Raw genomic sequence first — 14,430 nt, 5'->3', positions numbered from 1 at the left:
ATGGTGAAACAACTGATGAGGACACGGGCATGACTAATTAGACACTCACAGAGAGAACCAGAATATTAATGATTAACAAAAAGCAAATAACAAAAGCAAGTGGAAAAATGCTTTCTGCCTTTTAGCCTGCCCAGCATCACGACAGTGTCATGATTACTGCTCCTTCCCCAATTCATTTACTGTGCCCTCTCCGTAAGTGTTAATCCCAAACCACAGCATGAGTTATCTAACACTGTATTAAACAGTGTTTCAGCTCTTTCACGTTCCACTGAAACTTCTAAAACAGGTAAGCAACAGTGACTAAGGTAATTAGGTCTCCTTCACATGACGTCCAGGAGTTCTGGTGACCTTTATACACATATCATCTGACGCTCTGAGAACTGGAGATCAAAAAAAAAAAATGCTTTGCCTGACTCAGAAGTGACTCAGCTGCGAGAAAGCAGGCCTGAAGATAATAAAACTGAGAGCAAGGAGGAGAGCTTTATCTGCTCATTACCTTGTGATGTAATTACAAGTTTCTTCCAGTTTCCAGAGCATTAAATAAGTTTCTGCAGGAAGCTGACGGTGCCCAGCTGAGAAGAGTCCTGAGGTGCCCCTGTGAACCCAGGCAAAAGCAGCCCTCCACGAGCTCTGCCACCCAGCCTCGCAGGGCAGCTGGAGTCAGCCTCCTCGGGGTGATGGCGCTGCCTCCTCCGAGAGGCTGCACCGCAGGACTCTGCCCGGCGTTAAACAAGCTCGGTAACAACATGCACTGTGGGAGAGAAAGGAGAGTCCCCGAGGCAGACTGCTAACAGGGACAGAGGGCTAGGCGAACGGGGCATTTCCGAGACTGTTTCTCGATCAATAATCTTAAAAGGAATGCTAGGCACAACGCCATTTCCACTCTGCTGGTTTATTCCTCTGAGGTAACCTTTATACCTGCCTCTTTCAAAGTCCAACTGACTTGCATGTAAATTAATCTCACAAAACAGACTTGATCACTAATAAAGCAGAAATCCCATCTGGTTAACACTAGAGGGGGGAAAATAAATCCCATAAATTATCCATCCATCCCAAACCTCATCTCTGCATGCTAGCCCTTGAAACAGTAAATGCAGGAGTCCCACAGGGCACTCACACCCTGAACTGTTGAACAAATCAGAAGCAGCATAATTAACAACTCTCCTGACCTACACAGCTTGATCTGGCATGAATTTGCAATATTACCCTTCCCCCATTTCTGACAAAAGCCACACAAAGAAACAAAAGGTGTTCAACATACAGCTGAGTAATTTGGCTCAAATATTTCAAACGGAGGGCTAAGGTGTTTAAGAAAGCCACCTGAGGAACTAAAAGCATTTCATATTAATCATGAAACAGAAAAGAAAAGATCATATTGTAACAACATGAAAGAAAAAAAAGTACCCTAGAAAACTCAAGGCAATGTTCTTCTATCATGAATAATGACAGCCTGTAAGAGAAGCGTGAGAGGTAAGAAAGCTCACCAAAACAGCCACCTAAGTGTCATTCAGCATTCCAGACAAAATACTTTAAACACTGAATACCACATTAAAATGTCTGAATACAACTGCAATACTGCAACTTCTAAATGTCTAACAATAACTAGAAATTCAGTTAAAGGAACATATAACAGATACTAAATGCTTCAATCAAATTCGGAGATGAGGCATATTCTTAGAAGAGCTCACTCTGAAGTTCCATTTACGCACTGAAATCCATGCAGGCAGATGAGAAAAACAGTGCTATGTGGTTGATAAACTTGATCACAGCTTAAATAATTAATAGACTACAGGGAACGGGACTGAGATGCTACAGATGACTTACTGGTATCATAGCAATCTGTTAAACTCTACCTGGGGGTCAGTTTATTTATAGACTTATAGATGACGCTCGCCTCAACATGAGCTGGCAGTGTGCCCAGGTGGCCAAGAAGGCCAACGGCATCCTGGCTTGTGTCAGGAATGGTGCAGCCAGCAGGACCAGGGAGGTGATCGTCCCCCTGTACTCTGCTCTGGTGAGGCCGCACCTCGACTGCTGTGTTCAGTTCTGGGCCCCTCACTACAAGAAGGACATCGAGGCCCTGGAGCGTGTCCAGAGAAGGGCTACGAAGCTGGTGAGGGGTCTGGAGCAGAAGTCCTGTGAGGAACGGCTGAGGGAACTGGGGTTGTTTGGTCTGGAGAAGAGGAGGCTCAGGGGAGACCCCATTGCTCTCTGCAACTACCGGAAAGGAAGGTGTGGGGAGCTGGGGGTCGGCCTCTTCTCACAGGTAACTAGTGACAGGACTAGAGGGAATGGCCTCAAGTTGCACCAGGGGAGGTTCAGGTTGGAAATGAGGAGACATTTCTTCTCAGAAAGAGCAGTCAGGCACTGGAACTGGTTGCCCAGGGAGGTGGTGGAGTCACCGACCCTGGGGGTGTTCATGGAGAGGTTGGACGTGGTGCTTAGGGACATGGTTTAGTGGGTGACATTGGTGGTAGGGGGAGGGTTGGACCAGATGATCTTGGAGGTCTTTTCCAACCTTAATGATTCTATGTTCATCTTGCAAAGTACAAGACATTCATTTCTGTTAAGATTTCTTTAGTTAAACAGTAAGAAAAGCATTTCCAAAGAAAATCGCTCTAGACGGGCTAGCACTACACTATTTCAGTAATTCAGGATCTATATGGCAGTTCCAATTTACTGCCCATTGGAACAAGCAAAAAAAACTTGTTTTTATATATATAAAATAAACCTTTCACATATATAATATATATATATGGTTTAAAATGTCTTTTTAAAATGCGCATGTCCACAAACTGGTGAGTATTCTGCAACGAAACTCCCTATTTTAATCCCTACTTTAAAAAAAGTCCAGTGCCTACTGGGCATAGCAGTTTAGAGAAGACCACTGAGAACAACTGGAATCTTGTCTAGATATTCAAGGTGTTTTGATCCAAAACTTCACTGGGCATTAAAAGGTAACTTAACCTCTGTTACCTCCTACTATCTGAGAAAAGCCTTTATCCAGCATGCATAACGACACAAATTATTTTTCAATACACATTCATCTTTAGGGTAATAATGTAAAACCAGGGAGAGAGACCAATTATGCTGCAAAAAAATATGCTATTTTTGAAAGTGTTTCCAACTCCTTTTCACTACTTAGCAGTACCAGTCACACTCCCACAAGCCTTTGGCAGATGAAAGGTGAGACAACTTCACACAGCTCGACCATGTTAACCCTGTTATTACCTTCATCAGTACAGCTACACACAAATTACTTTGTATTACACTCTTACGCAGACTATTAATCACATTGTCTTGACATATGGTTAGAGCAGCAGTTTAGCTCCTATCTGTCATCACCACAAGGAAAACGTTCCAATTTCAGGGAAGTCTCCAAAGAGTACAAGTAGTTATGTTTGTTACAGCAGTTTCCAAGCTTTTCAGAAGCAACCAGTACAGAGGTGAATTCCTGCTGGGCTTGTGATTACTGTATTCCCTACTTGGGGTCACAAGCCCTGCTATGCTATTTAATCCCTTGTCCACATTACCTTCTGGAGCAGAGGAGAGGTGGACATAGAGCAGAAAATTAGTATCTTACACAAACAATTTCATTTGGAGGGTGGAGAAGAGGAAGAGATATGGCAAGAAACATTAAGCAAGAAACAAGTATTATATATATAATGCAGATTGTTTAGGGCCAGCCTACAACTTCTCATTCACAAATGACATATAAAGACGCTCAAGTCTACAAAGACCTCATTACAGCATAAGAGCACTCGGATACTCTGCTCCCTCCTGACTTTCTTTGTACCTTCCTTTTCTTCCCACACCAAACTCTTTCAATTTCTTTGTAAAGAGAAATGAGAATGAGTTGAGCCAAAAAAAAAAAAGCGTAGAAAATAAGAGGATTTGAAAATCTGCATAAATACTTCATTAAAATAGTAACAATTACTTTTGGCATTATCTCTTCCACACTTTTGTATTCATATGAGTATATTTACTATAAAATGATGTTTTCAAAGCAGCAAGTGGCTGTTTAGGCACCCTACAGCCAATGGACCAGAAAACTTTTGAAATACCCTTTTGTACTCTAATTGTTGGAAACCATAACTCTCTGAAGACTATACCAAAATTCAATTTGTTTGGGTTTTCAGTTTGATTTGGTTTGGGTTTTTTGTTTTGTTTTGAAATAGGTGGATTAAAGTAGTAATATTCATAACACTTGTATTTTTAATTCCTGTAGTCACATTCAGCTTTCACCAATCTTTTATTATCCACAGTAAGCGCGATGTGAAAAGGCTGTATCCGTCCCTTTGTTTAGGGGTTAAAAACCAGAATCACTAATGAGTTGAGTCATCTGCCAAAGAAAAGCCTGAGCCACAAGGGCAGTGCGAGCTCCGGAACTTGCCACCTGCCCGTGCTGATGGGATAACACTGCTCCTGCTTGTTTTCTCCCTTATTTGAGCTCAGTGACATGGAACTGGCCAGTAGCAGCATCTCTTGGAGGTTTTGATTTTATACAAGGGTGCCTACCTAGCTCGGTTTCGACGTGGGTTGAATTAACACCTCGTTATACTTACTGCTTGTTTTCTTCTGAGTTTTCACGTGTAGACAACACCACAGTTGCACAACACGTTGGCTGTTTCACCTGCAGTTAAGCTCATATTTTGTCTGTTCCTCCCTCATTAGTTACAGCAATAAAGTCACCCAGCCCTCTTCGGTGTTCCGTGCGATTAAATTATCGCTCATTATTTCCTCCTAATTGCACAGGAAGAACCTCACGCCAATAGTAAAACAAGGAGGTCACAGCATCCCTGCAACACCCTTGCCCTTACGGCACGGATTCTTCACCTCCTGGTACAGACAGATCATCCTTCACCAGCTTCAGCCAGCTCCTGGGAGAGTTAAAATGGAAATACCCTTTAATAGAGGGGTGCTCTTCGTGGGCTAGCTATGCCTGCAGAGCTACTAGCTACCGGCAGCTGTAAGGCAGGCCGTGCCACCGGGGGGTTACATTTTGAAGCACCCTCAACTCGGACTAAGCGGGTGTTGAGCTCGCTGATGGTTTCTGTGCGTTTTTTTAACCTCTCAGAACAACACGGACTTCACTCGGGATCCCTGCTGGTAAAAACCACGCACTCGGAGACAGGCACTCGGAACACTAAGTATTCTGTGCCGTCGCCTTTACGCATTTTGCGCCGAGGATCGCACGAAGTCCTCGTGCCGAGCTTCCGTCCAACGTCAGCTGGCTGGAGCGGCGTGCTTTCAAAGCCCACCTCGCAGCTCCCGCAGGGACGCGGCGCTCCCTGTCCCTCACGGGGTGCCCGCACAGCCCCCGCGGCACCGCGGCCCTGCCCGCCCCGGGAGCGCCGCCTCACGCCGCCGCCAACATGGACACCATCTTCCGCCGGGAGCTGGGAGACAAAGCCACCCCCCGCCGGCAGACGCGGCACTTTCCGAGCCAACTTTAACAACTTTATCACAAGATTTATTACCTTTTTTTTTTTTTTTTTTTAATAAAGTGAACAATAAAGCAGCGTGCAGAGGCGCCCGCTCACGACGCGGCCAGCAGCCCCGGCGGGACAGGAGGGGCGAGGGGGGGGGGAAAAAGTTTGTGAGCGGTGCGGGGCCCGCTCCCTCCCCCGGTTGCCCCCCGGCGCTGGCTCCGCTCCAGAAAGCCCGTCTAACGAGTCGAGCCCAGCGCGAAAGAGCAAGAAAAGCTGGAAAGAAGGAAAAAAAAAAAAAAAAGACACCGAAAACACAAAGGAAGAAAAGCAGAAGGGGGAGGGGAAGTCCCTGCCCGGGGCCGGGGAGGGGAGGGGAGGCAGGGTCTCCCGCAGCCCCGCGGGATCCATTTTCTCCCCCGCTCCAACTTTCCCCCGGAGCGGCGCCGTCCCCCGCGCCCTCCCGGCACTCACCGGCATCATCTTGGAGCCGAACCGCATGGGGGCGGCCGGTGCCGGCCCCGCCGCCCGGAGCGGGAGACCGCCGAGCTGGGAAGCGTAGGGCCTGCGCTGCCGCCGCCGCCGGGACGCGCGGGGGGAACCTGTTGCGGGGCCGCCCTGCCCGCCTTCGCTGCGCCTCCCGCCCGCTCCTCCGCTTTGTTCCGCCCCCCGGCTCCGCTCCGAAACGAACCCCGGAGCCGGCGAGGAGGAGCCGCCGCGCCGTGCAGCGCCCCGCCCGCCTCGCCTCCCTCCCTCCCTCCCTCCCGCCCGCCTCCGGGAGGGGCCGAAAGTCCGGGAAAGCCGCGTTAGTTCGGGCTGCCCGGGGCGAGCCCGTGAATGTTAGATCGGCTCGGGGGGTAGAAGTTCGGCTCCCCGGGTGCGCCGTGCGGAGGGCTCGGAGGAACGGCGGGCAGCGCCGGCAGCCGTCGCGGGGCCCGGCAGGGAAAACGGCTCCGGCTGCTCCTCCTACTGGTGTTAAACCTTCCCCGTAACGAGACGGGGTGGAGGAGGACCAGAAGTTCCCGGGTGAGGGGAGAACAAAACCCAGGGCGAATTTGTATAAACGTTTATTTTCTAAAGCGGTTAAAACAAGGCGCCCCGTGGCCGGCCGGCAGGCGGCGGGGCCCTACGTCGCTGGGCCGAGGCTGGGGCCGCCCGCTGGGCCCCGTCCCCCTCTCTCCCCGCCCGGCCCCGCTGCCAGGGCCGGCCAATGAGGCGGCGCCGCCAGGGCCATGACATCACCTCCCCCGCCGCCTATTGGGCGCCGGGTGACACCAGCCCCACGCCCGCCGAGGGAATGGAGCCTCGAGGGGTGCGCGCGTTTCTCCCGGTGTAGGTCCGGGTCCTGTGAGCCGCGTGCTGTGAGGGGGGCTCGCGGTGCCATCTGGCAGCGCGCTTCAGAGAGCGGCTTCCCTCCCACAACGCTCAGCGGGTTTGCAGGTAAAATAGGGTCACAGCCACGGAGAGGAGAGGAGAGGAGAGGAGAGGAGAGGAGAGGAGAGGAGAGGAGAGGAGATTCGAGGAGAGGAGAGGAGAGGACGAAAGGAAAAGAAAAGAAAAGGAAAAGGAAAGGAAAAGGAAAAGGAAAAGAAAGGAAAAGAAAGAAAAGGAAAAAGAAAGACAAGGAAAGGAAAATGAAAAAGAAACACAAGGAAAGGAAAATGAAAGAAACACAAGGAAAAGGAAGACAAGGAAAAGGAAAGACAAGGAAAAGGAAAGGGAAAAGGAAAGACAAGGAAAAGGAAAGGGACAAGGAAAAGGAAAGACAAGGAAAAGGAAAGGGAAAAGGAAAGACAAGGAAAAGGAAAGGGACAAGGAAAAGGAAAGACAAGGAAAAGGAAAGGGAAAAGGAAAGACAAGGAAAAGGAAAGGGACAAGGAAAAGGAAAGACAAGGAAAAGGGAAAAGGAAAGACAAGGAAAAGGAAAGGGAAAAGGAAAGACAAGGAAAAGGAAAGGGAAAAGGAAAGACAAGGAAAAGGAAAGGGACAAGGAAAGGGAAAGACAAGGAAAGGGAAAGACAAGGAAAGGGAAAGACAAGGAAAGGGAAAGACAAGGAAAGGGACAAGGAAAGGGAAAGACAAGGAAAGGGAAAGACAAGGAAAGGGACAAGGAAAGGGAAAGACAAGGAAAGGGACAAGGAAAGGGAAGACAAGGAAAGGAAAGATGTACCAGAATCATTCTTTTTCTCTCTGTGAGTGATCTACTTGGTCTGAACTACAGAAACTTGCAAAAGCAGAAAGGTGTTACAGACAATAGTTGTACTGATGGTAAGTAGAAATAAATATCATCAGCATTTCTTGCCCTTAGTCTTTTCATACAATGGATCAAGGCAGGAGGCTGGGGGACACTGCTGTATTTCTTGCCTTCACCACGCTACTCCAAAACTTCAGTTAATTTTCTCAGAGCAGTATCTAAGCAATTTTAACAGTAACTTCTCACACTCTTTTCTTCTTCAGTGTGCCTAAGACTGTCTCCAGACCAGTCTTCTTTTACAGTCCCTGACACAACCATGAGAATTATCAAACAGCAGACATCAGGCGACATCTCTTTGTAATATCTTGTCATCATTTGCAATATCTTGTAAACTTTTTTATTATTACTATTTTTAAATGCTGTGCCTGTCAGTGGTTTATATTGCTATAACCTCTTGAATTGTTCAGGATAAAGGTGGTGAACCTGGTTCTAACACTGTTTCTAAGATGGTAAATTGAGAAACAGTTTGTCAGAAATCGACACATCAATGCAACAGGACAAGGAGGTCAACCGCTTTAGCTTTGCTACCCATTGCCACCTACTGTTGAAATTGCACCATATCGAACTTCAGAGCTTTCATTTCTGAAGGATAAAGCTTAAGACTACAGAAAGAAGGGAAAGCTTCTAAAATAAGAAAGCTGGGAGAAGAAGAGAACAAGGCAAGAGAATTGCTTATCAGAACTCAACGAGCTGGGGCACAACAGTCTTCAGAACATGAACCCTAACCATAACCCAACAGCTAACCCAAAACCCGACAGCAACTCTAATCCTAACTCTAACCATAATGACTTTAAACACTAATCTTAACCCTAACACAAAATGAACCTACCCCTAATGCCTAACACTAACCCTACAAACTAATACTAACCCCTAACCGTAAACTAACCCAAAACCCAACACCTAACCCTAAATCCTAGCCTTAACACTTAACATTAACAACACTAACCCTAACTCCTAATGCCTAGGAATAACCAGAATCCAGTCATAACTCAAACCCTAACCCTAGCCCTAATCCTAACCATAAACCCTAACTCTTAACCTAATCCTAACCAGAAACAATAACCCTGCCTCTGACACTGACAAACCCTAAACCAAACCAAACTCATAACCCTAACCATAAGACTAACACCTAACGCTAACCCTAACCGTAACCCTATCCCTAAACCCTTATCTCTAACCCTAACTCTAACACTAAACCCTATACCCAACACCTAACCCTAACAACCCTAACAATAACACCTAACCTAAGTCTCTAAATCTAAACCCTAACGCTGACCATAACCCTTACCCTAACCCTAACACCTAACCCTAAAGGCCCTAACCAAAACCCTAAACCTAATCCTAACCTTAAAAAAACCCTAACCCTAAAACTAAAACTTAACCATAACCCTAACCCAAACTCTACCTATATAATAATGAGAAACATAACCTTAAAACAAATCTGCAACTTAATCCTAGCCCTAGCCCTAGCTCTAAAATTAACAGAATTTTCCCTAAGCCAAAATGTAATTATAAAAGCGTAAACATAAAACTAAACCTAAACCTAGCCCTAAAATTAACCCTACGTCTAAACCCCAGTCCTAGCCCTAACACTACTCCTAGACATGGACCTAACACTACCTCTAACCCTAACTCCATCCTAACACTAACCTTAACCCTAAGCCAAACCCTAAAATAAACACAAAACACAACCCTAAACCTAGCTCTAGCCCTAGCCCTAAATCTAAAACTAAACCAAGCGCTAACCCTAAATTTAACCTAACCCTAAAACTAACACTAACAATAAACCTAAAGCCAAAATTTATCAATAACACTGACTCTAATTCTAGACCTAACCCTTGCCCTAGCACTAACCCTGACTATAACTCTTTCCCTAAACCAAAACCTAATCCTAAACAAACCCTAAATATAAAGCTAATCCTAAACTCATCTCTAACTACAATCCTTTCACTAAAAAAATAAATAAATAAACCTAAGCAAAACATAAATATAAACATAATGCTAAACCTAGTCCTAAAAATACTCCTAAAACTAAACCCTACTCCTAGCCCTAACACCACTTCCACTAATACTAATCCTAAAGCAAACCCTTACACCAAAACATAACCAAACCCCTAACCCTAACAATAAACCTAACCTTAACCCTAAAGCAAATGCTAATCCCCCCAAAAAAATATTCAAAATCTGAACTCTGACCATAGACACAGAAAATCCTAACTCTAAACTAAAAACAAAACCTAGCCGAAACCATACACCAAAACCTACTTCTAACCCTAGGACTAACACTAACCATTACCCTAACACTAAAACCTAACTTTAACCCTAACCCTAAGCCTAAACAGAACCCTAAAACCTAACCCTAAACCTATCCCTAACTTTAACACTCAGACAAAAACAAACACATAAGCCTAACCAAAAAACTTGCCCTAGCCCTAACCTTAACCTTAACCCCCTAACGCTAAATCTATCCCTTACATAAACATACCCTAATTCTAACCTTAATCCTACTGACCATAAGCTAACGATAAAAGCTAACACTAACCCCAACCCTAAGGCTAACCCTTATGCTAGCAGTCACCATTACAACTAACCTTAATGACACAACCCTAACCATAACCCTAACCTCTAATCCTAACACCTAATTTCTAGTACTAACTGTAAAACCTAACACTAAATGCTAATTTTAACCCTAACCATAGCCCTAACCCTAAAACGAACCCTACTCCTTACATTAACCCTAACATTTACACCAGCAAATCCACAGCCTTTCTGACTTGCATCTCGAGGCTGGGCAAGCCTTTTGTGGCCAAGGCTCTCTGCTACCAGACACCCTCTGGGGCTTCACCAGATGCTGTGTTGCCCGTGTTCCTGAACAGGTAGGTTCTGAGACCGGCCGCTACACCAGACCAGGCAAGCAGCACTGTGCAAGCACATCCAGGCTTCTCTTTCTCTGCTGCACATATCACTTTTGTGTACAGTTCCCTGAGCCCAGCTGATGAGCCAGTGCTGAGCAAGCAGCTATGTGTGAGAGTCCCCAAGCCCTGCCAGTTTACCGTAACAGAGTGGTGAGGTGTCCGAGGTTCGAGAGCCCTGCCTCCAGCTCAGGTTGCATTCTCTGATGTCCATGATGGTTGTGGTGGTTTCACACTGATAGCTAACTACCACGGCGCTCTCTCACTCCCTCTCCTCAAAAGACCAGGGGGAGAAAATATGATGAATAAAAAAACGCTCACAGGTTGATATAAGGACAGCTTAATTAAAGGAAAATTTGTGAGAGCAAACTTTGGCCTCTTCAGGGATCTACTTGGAAGAATTCCATGGGTTAGGGCCCTGGAAGGAAGGGGGATCCAAGACAGCTGGTCAGTATTCAAGCATCACTTCCTCCAAGCTCAAGATCGGTGCATCCCTATGAGTAAGAAGGCAAACAAATGGGGCAGGAGACCTGCATGGATGAATAGAGAGCTCCTAGCAAAGCTCAGACAGAAGAAGGAAGTTTACAGCATGTGGAAACGGGGACAGGCCACTTGGGAGGAATATAGGGACACAGTCAAATTATGCAGGGATGAGACAAGGAAGGCCAAGGTCTATTTGGAATTAGACCTGGCAAGGAATGTCAAGGACAACAAGAAGGGCTTCTTCAAATACATCAGCAGAAAAAGGAAGACTGGGGAAAATGTCGGCCCGCTGAATGGGGTGGGTGCCCTGGTGACAAAGGATATGGAGAAGGCAGAGTTGCTGAATGCCTTTTTTGCTTCAGCCTTTGCTGCTAAGACCAGCCCTCAGGAATCTCAGACCCTGGAGGCATGAGAGGAAATCCAGAGAAAGGAGGACTTTCCCTTCGTCAAAGAGGATCAGGTCAGAGATCATCTAAGCAAACTGGACATCCACAAATCCATGGGCCCCAATAGAATGCACTCACAGGTGCTGAAGGAGCTGGCTGATGTTATTGCTAGGCCACTCTCCATCATCTCTGAAAGGTCATGGAGAACAGGAGCGGTGCCTGAGGACTGGGAGAAAGCCAATGTCATGCCAGTTTTCAAAAAGGACAAGAAGGAGGACCCAGGCAACTGCAGGCCAGTCAGCCTCACCTCCATCCCTGGAAAGGTGATGGAACAGCTCATCCTGGAGGTCATCTCCAACAGGCTGATCAGGAATAGTCAGCATGGATTCACCAAGGGGAAATCATGTTTAACCAATCTGATATCCTTCTATGATGAGGTGACTGGCTGGGTAGATGAGGGGAGGCCTCCACGTGCTCTGTGGCAGCACATGACTGCCTCAGAACCGATCACATGGCAAGTGGCTGTGAAATGGTGGCGACACCTGATTTAAATGGCCTGCCGCTGCTGCTGCTGGCTCTGCCCTCACGAGGGCTGCTGGGGCCTGGTGGCTCCCTCAGCTGCCTTGAGTGGCCTCAATGCAGAGAAGTGCCCGCCTGCCTCGATCCCCTGCTCCGCAGCACCATGCGACTGCCTCGCTGAAAGTTCATCCCAGATGGATGGAAGAGCATGTGGAGAGTTAAATTATTACTGCTATTTTATTGTTGCTGCGTCCCTATTTCTCATCTGCCAAGAAGTCAGCTAGCTCAGGCTAGCAGTCCCTCTGGAGTCAAGAGAGAAAGAAACTAGAAGGATTCCAGGAAACACAGGACTTTACACTCCAGCATACACTTGTTAAAAACAATTTAAAAGGAAATTTCAGTGTGGTTTCTTTTTTATTTATTTTATTTTTTTAGTTCAGGCTCAAAAGTCACAGTCCCTGGATATATCCAGATGTAACTGTTCTCCATTATAAGCCAGCCAGGCCCTATATTTTGTCTGAGCCTTGGACTTTACTCCGCCTCAGTATCCAGCAGCCTGAATGAAAATATGACTTTTCAAATATAACAATCTGCTTTCAAATTTAGCACCTCCTGAAAAAAAAAAAAAAAAAAAAAAAAAAAAAAAAAAAAAGATTCATAAAGTGAGCAAACTGCTGACACCCCAGAAAAGAAAACCTGCCATGTGGGAAGGCATTTTCTATTTTTCTATTGATTACACTAACTTGATAAAACAAATCTGTTTTCCTCCCACCCAACTTCTGCTCTTAGCCTTGATTTCTGAGCACATTACTCCTCTTTGCTCCTATATCCCCCATTAACATCCCTGTTCCTGACCTAGCTATACACCTTCCTTCAACCTCAGCTCCTGCTACTAGAATTCTTTCCTTTATTGATTTCTTCCTAGATGTCCACTTGTTAGCTCCTGCCTCTCACTCTCTTTTTCTCCTTCACTGAATTCCTCCCCTTTTCTCACATTTGATATTTACAACTTTCCTTGTATTTCAGGTAGACTTCCTCCGCTTCCCCGTGCCTCTTGGCAATGCTTGCTGCCACAAAGAGCACAAAGAAAATATTCTATGTAGGTAAAATATTCTATGTAGGTTCAGTAAAATTTCACAGTCCCTGCTGTTCCGAACAGACCATAATCAAATCAGCTGGGAGCACAATAAACATGGTTTTATAAGCATGTAGTAAGCTGCAAGAGGCTGAATCTATTCAGAATATATATGCCTAAGAATTTCACCAACAAATACTTAGAAAACTAATGAGATTTGACAGAGACTTCTGACTGCAAAAAATGCGCAGATTATTACAAACAAAGCAAAATACATACTCTTGGCCCAAGTGGCCTTCCCCTTAAATCTCATATTCCTAGTCCAAAGTGCAGATACATCTTTAAAGGGGCAAAATAATACATTCCCCCTAACATCTTTCTTGTGTGTCACTGAAATGTTCCCCTCAAAACTCGGTCCAAATATATTTATCATTATAATATGGTATAATGAGAACTAAGGTTATTTCAAGAATTTTAAAAATCTTATAAGCACTGCAGAAACCTAAATGAACAGCAACCCAAATAAAGGCATGTATCCTGCTTTAACTGCAAATATTGTCTACAGAGTTTGCATGTTACTTCATATGCAATAGAATCTACATAACATGATATCATCCCTTTCAGGGACTATTAAAGTTATCTGGCTTCACCCTATCCCATAGTAACTGGAAAGATAAGCCACAAGTGAATCTGTGACAAGGATTTTGTGAAAGTATGTGTGGTGTGCATTTCTGCAAATTAAGACAGTGATGTATGCTCAGAAAAATGATACAAGATACCACATACAATTATGTGAATCAGAACCTGGAAGACAGCAGAATTATCTTACATGCTGAGACAGACTTATTAAACAAAAAGTTATTTATATAGTTGTAGCTAATAATATAAAATATATAGTTTATATCATTAATACACTGTACTTACTAACACAATAAACATATAGATAATGCAGTTTATATATTATTAAACATAACATAAAACATAAAGGAGGACCTCAAAATCTCAAATTTCTCAAATTACATGACAAAACAAAAAGCATTCTTGAAACTATTTTAAATTATATATGCTTAAGAAGAGGGAGAAAAACACTTGCTTTTAAAATATTAATGGACTGCCAGCACAAACTTCCTGTGCCAAGTCACAAGTTTATTAAGAATTCTAAGTGTGTTTTAAACTGCTGAGTATGCATATGAAAGAAGATCAGGTCCTAAAACTATAGCCATAAAAAAAAATCTTGTTCTAAGATAGCCAATTTTACAGCAGCATTGACGAGTTGGGGTGTGGGAGAGAGGAAAAACATTTCCAAATACATACATGGCACAAATTGTTCTGCTTCAAAAAAGGAAATATCGAGTGTACATTTTTGGAGTTC

General features: G+C 45.0%; 1 protein-coding gene across 1 annotated transcript in view; it reads right to left on the bottom strand.

The window, feature by feature from the left end:
- Window positions 1–6,534, bottom strand: part of TP53BP2 (tumor protein p53 binding protein 2) — a 50,134-nt gene extending 43,600 nt beyond the window's left edge. Inside the window, 1 exon segment of the mRNA XM_040551324.1 lies at window positions 5,904–6,534. Coding sequence (XP_040407258.1) covers window positions 5,904–5,930 — 27 coding nt within the window. The 5' untranslated portion in view covers window positions 5,931–6,534.
- Window positions 6,535–14,430: the final 7,896 nt, after the last annotated feature.

The sequence above is a fragment of the Cygnus olor genome, chromosome 3, assembly GCF_009769625.2.
Source record: "Cygnus olor isolate bCygOlo1 chromosome 3, bCygOlo1.pri.v2, whole genome shotgun sequence".
In the NCBI taxonomy this organism is placed as follows: domain Eukaryota; kingdom Metazoa; phylum Chordata; class Aves; order Anseriformes; family Anatidae; genus Cygnus; species Cygnus olor.
The sequence above is the reverse complement of the archived record's forward strand: the minus strand, read 5'-3'. Positions and strand labels throughout refer to the sequence as shown.